Source organism: Salvelinus sp. IW2-2015, unplaced genomic scaffold (assembly GCF_002910315.2).
Source record: "Salvelinus sp. IW2-2015 unplaced genomic scaffold, ASM291031v2 Un_scaffold1234, whole genome shotgun sequence".
Classification (NCBI taxonomy): Eukaryota; Metazoa; Chordata; class Actinopteri; order Salmoniformes; family Salmonidae; genus Salvelinus; species Salvelinus sp. IW2-2015.
Genome location: NW_019942789.1, coordinates 55,864 through 64,103, shown reverse-complemented (window position 1 = coordinate 64,103; position 8,240 = coordinate 55,864). Strand labels below are relative to the sequence as shown.

The 8,240-nt window shown below is 41.9% G+C and overlaps 2 protein-coding genes and 1 long non-coding RNA gene across 3 annotated transcripts in view; all 3 read right to left on the bottom strand.

Moving 5' to 3' along the window:
* LOC112070138 (uncharacterized) overlaps positions 1 to 746 on the bottom strand; it is a gene marked incomplete at its 3' end in the record, with an annotated part of 4,693 nt that extends 3,947 nt beyond the window's left edge. The window contains exon 1 of the mRNA XM_024137557.1: positions 498 to 746. Coding sequence (XP_023993325.1) covers positions 498 to 663 — 166 coding nt within the window. The remainder of the gene's footprint in view (positions 1 to 497) is intronic.
* LOC112070140 (zinc finger protein 681-like) overlaps positions 1 to 8,240 on the bottom strand; it is a 92,778-nt gene that overhangs the window by 67,962 nt on the left and 16,576 nt on the right. The gene's annotated exons all lie outside the window — the stretch shown is intronic.
* Positions 1 to 8,240, bottom strand: part of LOC139024244 (uncharacterized) — an 18,287-nt gene that overhangs the window by 5,728 nt on the left and 4,319 nt on the right. The gene's annotated exons all lie outside the window — the stretch shown is intronic.

Sequence of the window (8,240 nt, the reverse complement as noted above, 5' to 3'; positions counted from 1 at the left end):
CTTTTATTGTAAATACAATAGAATCTGTTTCTGGACAATAATGAATGAATCTTCAATGACGACAAGTGAGAAAGTTAAAAGAAACAAAGATGACCCTCTCCCCCCCCCCCAAAAAAATGCTGACTTCCCCTGTTATTGGTACGGATATGATTTACATTTAAGTCATTTAGCAGACGCTCTTATCCAAAGCGACTTACAAATATGATCTTAATTATTCATGATTTATTCGTGATTATCCGTAATCATAGTATCATACACATGAATGTATAAGTGTTCAGAAACATATTATATTCTTATTTACAATGTAAAAAATGACTCCAAATGTACAATACATTACACTTGAAATGTTAGTCATTTAGCAGACGCTCTTATCTCCAGCAATTACAGGAGACATGAGGGTTAAGTAACTTGCTCAAGTGCACATCGACAGATTTTTCACCTAATGTGGAAATAGTGAAGGGTTCTGAATACTTTCCGAATGCACTGTACATACGTACCTGTTCTACATAGTTTAACCTCCGATGTGATCCGAAGCAGTCTCCGTAGCCGATCATTCTCCTCCTGGTATTTCAGTACCGTTTTCTCAACTTCCCCGAAAATCTCCACAGTAGCCGCAGTTAAGCGCTCATTTAAAAACACATGAAACGACTGTTGTTTAGACATTTTAAGTTGACTGGTAGCTAGCTAGTTAGCTATTCAGCTGGTAGCTTCTTCCACGAGGAAAGAACGGTGTTCACGAAAGAAAAGTCCACTCGCAAGCTCACTTCCGCCTGTATCAGAGGGTGGCAAACCCATAAACACAGCGCCTCTATGTGGATGGAGCGTTAACTACAAGGTACAGACTTTTTTTTATTTTTTATTTATTTAACCAGGCAAGTCAGTTAAGAACAAATTCTTATTTACAATGACGGCATCCTGGGGAACAGTGGGTTAATTGGCTTGTTCAAAATTACAGATTTTAACCTTGTCAGCTCTGGGATTTGATGCAGCAACCTTTTGATTACTGGCCCAACACTCTAACCACGAGGCTCCTTGCCACCCAAGACTAGTGGTGATAATGGAATCAGATAACTACATGTGGGGAAAACGTTATATTATATATGATATTACTTTAAAAAAATATGTTTATTATTTCCCCCCCCAAATTTGTTTTTAAAGACAGCAATACCAACATGGACATTCATTGTACTGTTGAATGGGATGGCCAATTTAGAGGACAAAACAAAAGATAACTCACACATACACAAAATAAAACAAAATCCTATTAGGTTGTACATGTATAAGAAGACAGCATATAGTCATTACAAGCAGTGTAGTTAAACCCAAAACAAATATAGAGTGGAGTACAGCACAGAGTAGCAGCAGATCATCAACCCAGTTATGAAGGGGGACTAGACCATATATCCAGTATCGGCTGCCATATTTTGTAAAACAATGGACTTCTATTGGAGGTATTGTATAGAATCTTGTCCATATGTATTACATTCCCTGAATCCCGTAACCACATTTCAAAGGTAGGTACAGTGTCCAATTTCCAAAATTGCAATATGAGCCTTTTGGCTAATAGAGTACAAAGAGAGACAGCCTTCACTTCCTGGTTATTCCCATCAACTGTACCAAACAGAGCGATCAATGAGTCTGGGGCTAGAACTCTATCGAAGGCTTTAGATAAGTCATCAAAAATGAGAGCCCAGTAAGTAGGTAAGTTAGGGCATGTCCAAATTAAGTGGGTCAACGTCCCCTCATCCTGCTTGCACCTCTCACACAGTGGTGAGGTGTCCGGGAATATTTTATGCAGTTTCACTTTTGAGTAATGAAACCTGTGTATCACCTTAAACTGTACAAGGTTGTGTCTGGCATTCACTGAACTGTGGTTTATATTCCTGAGAGCTTCTACCCAGTCCTCATCTGAGATTTCTGAAACAAGTTCTTGTTCCCAAGCCCTTTTAATGGTGTCTGTGGATACCTCTATGTGGGCCTGTAGCAAATCATACAGTCTAGAGACTGACCCTTTTGAATGGGGTTTGACAAGGATCCGGCTATCTAATGTAGGATTATTGGGCTTAATGCCATACTGTGGGATATGTGTCCTAAAGAAATTCCTGATTTGGAGGAATCTGAAAAAATGTGTTGTTGGCATGTTGAACTTTCCCTGTAATTGTTGAAATGAAGCTAACTGACCATCCATGTATAAATTACCAATTGTTGTGAGCCCCTTCTCCCTCCACTGTGAAAACTCACCATATCATCCAATGCAGGGTGGAAAGCATGATTCGGGCAAATCGGGCTGTCAATGAATACAGTGGGTATGTTAATAAGAAAATACCTAATCTGTTTCCAGATCCTAAGAGTATGACAAATGACTGGATTAGAGTCATAAGTGGCTTTTTTTCACATATGATGGACTATTAACAAGTGCAGGGCGTGAGGAACGTTGACAAGAGGCCTGCTCAATCAAAAGCCATGAAGGCATATCATTCTGTCGCATCCCAGGTAAACTTTCCCTCCAGAAAGACACAATGTTCAGATTAGCAGTTTAAAGTGAGGAAGGCCAAAGCCCCCCTCTATCTTGTACTTGCATAAATGCTTCTTTGAAATTCTGACTGCTTCTTATCCCATAAAAATGGAATTACTATTGAATCCAGTTTCTTAAAATAGCTTTGTGGTATGAAATTGGGTAGACATTGGAAGAGGTAAAGAAACCTGGGTAGGACAACCATTTTAATAGCGTTTATATGACCAAACAAGGAGATAGGCCTAGTTTTCCAAAAATCTATATTTTGTTTCAGCTGAATAATTTTCATGTCCCAATTCGCTTTCAATAGCTGATCAAGGTCTCTTGTCACTACAATGATAAGGCTTGTGAACTTGTCCATCACCGTTTCTAAATGGGGTACATGGCAGAAAATGCATATCCACAGGCCGTGATATCGGCATCAATTCTCTTTTTTGCCAGTTTATCTTGTAGCCAGAGAATGAGCCAAATGTATTTATCAAGTTAAGTAAGGAGGAATAAAAGTTTTAGGCTTGGATAAAAAAAAAAGAACATCGTCTGCATACATGGAAATTTTCTGTTGCGTGTTTTATTTTAACAGAAGCTAAATCGGCACATGCCCGAATGAGAGTAGCAAGGAGGGTCCATGGCAGGTGAAATAGGGCACCCTTGTCCGCAGCCCTTGAACAGGCGGAATGACTGCGACATTTCCTGATTAGTTACCACGGACGCCATTGGGTGTGCATAAATAAATAATTTAATTCAATAAATAATTTCCAAACTCGAAATGCTCCAGAACCGACATCATATACTTCCACTCAATCTGATCAAATGTCTTCTCTGCGTCAAGAGATATTACAACTGCCTCAACTTTATTGTCATGATACATTACGTTGAAAAGGCGTCTCAAATAGGCTCTATGCATTATACCGCCTCCAACGTTCTATTTACTTCTGATCGGGTTGATGACTTCCGGAGCGAGTTCTGCTATTGTTTTTATCATTAGCTTACTAGCTAGCTAACTGTCGCCGATGCTTTTCTGACTGAAATAGTTCGCAATGACTACGTTTAAATTACAGCCCCGCGAAGGAGGTGCCAATGAACATTGTTCAGTGCCTCCGTGTTCAGTTTCTTCCAAATGTAATGGTATTGTGAGCTTCCATCGTTTCCCAGTCGATGTAGAGCTCAGAAGAAAAGGTGGTTGGTGGCAGTACGTCGTGACAACTTTGCTGTCACCAAACACACAAAGGTGTGTAGTACACATTTCCTCGACAGAGCTCCGAAAGTTCAAATAAAATGAATTAAATTATACAGATTAATATATTTCCCCCCAGTCTGTCCCAAACATTTGTCATTACAGTCGAAAGACGCCACTGTTTTAGGCTTATCATCTGGATACAAAAACAATCACAAGAAAATGTTTCTAAAATGTTCCATTCTAGGAACCTCCAACTTTCCATCAGCACACGAGTTAGTAGGTTGACAGAACTCTGTCCCATCAACCGGACCTGGTTTCACACCCTAATTAAGTTAGTAGTTGACAGACTCTATCCCATCAACCGGACCTGGTTTCACACCCTAATTAAGTTAGTAGGTTGACAGAACTCTATCCCATCAACCGGACCTGGTTTCACACCCTAATTAAGTTAGTAGGTTGACAGAACTCTATCCCATCAACCGGACCTGGTTTCACACCCTAATTAAGTTAGTAGGTGACAGAACTCTATCCCATCAACCGGACCTGGTTTCACACCCTAATTAAGTTAGTAGGTTGACAGAACTCTGTCCCATCAACGCGACCTGGTTCACACCCTAATTAAGTTAGTAGGTTGACAGAACTCTATCCCATCAACCGGACCTGGTTTCACACCCTAATTAAGTTAGTAGGTTGACAGAACTCTACCCATCAACCGGACCTGGCTTCACACCCTAATTAATTAGTAGGTTGACAGAACTCTATCCCATCAACCGGACCTGGTTTCACACCCTAATTAAGTTAGTAGGTTGACAGAACTCTATCCCATCAACCGGACCTGGTTTCACACCCTAATTAAGTTAGTAGGTTGACAGAACTCTATCCCATCAACCGGACCTGGTTTCACACCCTAATTAAGTTAGTAGGTTGACAGAACTCTATCCCATCACACCGGACCTGGCTTCACACCCTAATTAAGTTAGTAGGTTGACAGAACTCTATCCCATCAACCGGACCTGGTTTCACACCCTAATTAAGTTAGTAGGTTTACTGAACTCTATCCCATCAACCGGACCTGGTTCACACCCTAATTAAGTTAGTAGGTTGACAGAACTCTATCCCATCAACCGGACCTGGCTTCACACCCTAATTAAGTTAGTAGGTTGACAAGAACTCTTATCCATCAACCGGACCTGGTTTCACACCCTAAATTAACAAGGAATTACTGAACTCTATCCCATCAACCGGACCTGGTTTCACACCCTAATTAAGTTAGTAGGTTTACTGAACTCTATCCCATCAACCGGACCTGGTTTCACACCCTAATTAAGTTAGTAGGTTGACAGAACTCTATCCCATCAACCGGACCTGGCTTCACACCCTAATTAAGTTAGTAGGGTTGACAAAACTCTATCCCATCAACCGGACCTGGTTTCACACCCTAATTAACAAGGAATTACTGAACTCTATCCCATCAACCGGACCTGTTTCACACCCTAATTAAGTTAGTAGGTTGACAGAACTCTGTCCCATCAACCGGACCTGGTTTCACACCCTAATTAAGTTAGTAGGTTGACAGAACTCTATCCCATCAACCGGACCTGGTTTCACACCCTAATTAAGTTAGTAGGTTGACAGAACTCTGTCCCATCAACCGGACCTGGTTTCACACCCTAATTAGATTAGTAGGTTGACAGAACTCTATCCCATCAACCGGACCTGGTTTCACACCCTAATTAAGTTAGTAGGTTGACAGAACTCTATCCCATCAACCGACCTGGTTTCACACCCTAATTAAGTTAGTAGGTTGACAGAACTCTTCCCATCAACCGGACCTGGTTTCACACCTAATTAAGTTAGTAGGTTGACAGAACTCTATCCATCAACCAGACCTGGTTCACACCCTAATTAAGTTAGTAGGTTTACTGAACTCTATCCCATCAACCGGACCTGGTTTTCACACCCCAATTAAGTAGTAGGTTGACAGAACTCTGCCCATCAACCGGACCTGGTTTCACACCCTAATTAAGTTGTAGGTTGACAGAACTCTATCCCATCAACTGGACCTGGTTTCACACCCTAATTAAGTAGTAGGTTGACAGAACTCTATCCCATCAACCGGACCTGGTTTCACACCCTAATTAAGTTAGTAGGTTGACAGAACTCTATCCCATCAACCGGACCTGGTTCACACCCTAATTAAGTTAGTAGGTTGACAGAACTCTATCCCATCAACCGGACCTGGTTCACACCCTAATTAAGTTAGTAGGTTGACAGAACTCTATCCCATCAACCGGACCTGGTTTCACACCTAATTAACAAGGAATTACTGAACTCATATCCCATCAATCGGACCTGGTTTCACACCCTAATTAAGTTAGTAGGTTGACAGAACTCTGTCCCATCAACCGGACCTGGTTTCACACCCTAATTAAGTTAGTAGGTTGACAGAACTCTATCCCATCAACCGGACCTGGCTTCACACCCTAATTAAGTTAGTAGGTTGACAGAACTCTATCCCATCAACTGGACCTGGTTTCACACCCTAATTAAGTAGTAGGTTGACAGAATCTTCCCATCAACCGGACCTGGTTTCACACCCTAATTAAGTTAGTAGGTTGACAGAACTCGTCCCATCAACCGGACCTGGTTTCACACCCTAATTAAGTTAGTAGGTTTACTGAACTCTAGCCCATCAACCGGACCTGGTTTCACACCCTAATTAAGTTAGTAGGTTGACAAAACTCTATCCCATCAACCGACATGGTTTCACACCCTAATTAAGTTAGTAGGTTGACAGAACTCTATCCCATCAACCGGACCTGGTTTCACACCCTAATTAAGTTAGTAGGTTGACAGAACTCACCCATCAACCGGACCTGGTTTCACACCCTAATTAAGTTAGTAGGTTGACAGAACTCTATCCCATCAACCGGACCTGGTTCACACCCTAATTAAGTTAGTATGGTTGACAGAACTCTATCCCATCAACCGGACCTGGTTTCACACCCTAATTAATGTAGGTGGACAGAACTCTATCCATCAACCGGACCTGGTTTCACACCCTAATTAAGTTAGTAGGTTGACAGAAACTCTATCCCATCAACCGGAACCTGGTTTCACACCCTAATTAAGTTAGTAGGTTGACAGAACTCTATCCCATCAACCGGACCTGGTTCACACCCTAATTAAGTTAGTAGGTTGACAGAACTCTATCCCATCAACCGACCTGGTTTCACACCCTAATTAAGTTAGTAGGTTGACAGAACTCTATCCCATCAACCGGACCTGGTTTCACACCCTAATTAAGTTAGTAGGTTGACAGAACTCTATCCCATCAACCGACCTGGTTTCACACCCTAATTAAGTTAGTAGGTTGACAGAACTCTATCCCATCAACCGGACCTGGTTTCACACCCTAATTAAGTTAGTAGGTTGACAGAACTCTATCCCATCAACCGGACCTGGTTTCACACCCTAATTAAGTTAGTAGGTTGACAGAACTCTATCCCATCAACCGGACCTGGTTTCACACCCTAATAAGTTAGTAGGTTGACAGAACTCTATCCCATCAACCGACCTGGTTCAACACCCTAATTAAATTAGAGTTGACAGAACTCTATCCCATCAACCGGACCTGGCTTCACACCCTAATTAAGTTAGTAGGTTGACAGAACTCTATCCCATCAACCGGACCTGGTTCACACCCTAATTAAGTTAGTAGGTTGACAGAACTCTATCCCATCAACCGGACCTGGTTTCACACCCTAATTAAGTTAGTAGGTTGACAGAACTCTATCCATCAACCGGACCTGGTTTCACACCCTAATTAAGTAGTAGGTTGACAGAACTCTATCCCATCAACCGGACCTGGTTCACACCCTAATTAAGTTAGTAGGTTGACAGAACTCTATCCCATCAACCGGACCTGGTTTCACACCCTAATTAAGTTAGTAGGTTACTGAACTCTATCCCATCAACCGGACCTGGTTTCACACCCTAATTAAGTTAGTAGGTTGACAGAACTCTATCCCATCAACCGGACCTGGCTTCACACCCTAATTAAGTTAGTAGGTTGACAGAACTCTATCCCATCAACCGGACCTGTTTCACACCCTAATTAAGTTAGTAGGTTGACAGAACTCATATCCCATCAACCGGACCTGGTTTCACACCCTAATTAAGTTAGTAGGTTGACAGAACTCTATCCCATCAACCGGACCTGGTTTCACACCCTAATTAAGTTAGTAGGTTGACAGAACTCTATCCCATCAACCGGACCTGGTTTCACACCCTAATTAAGTTAGGAGGTTGACAGAACTCTATCCATCAACCGGACCTGGTTTCACACCCTAATTAAGTTAGTAGGTTGACAGAACTCTATCCCATCAACCGGACCTGGTTTCACACCCTAATTAAGTTAGTAGGTTGACAGAACTCTATCCCATCAACCGGACCTGGTTTCACACCCTAATTAAGTTAGTAGGTTGACAGAACCTCTATTCCCATCAACCGGACCTGGTTTCACACCCATATTAAAGTTAGTAGGTT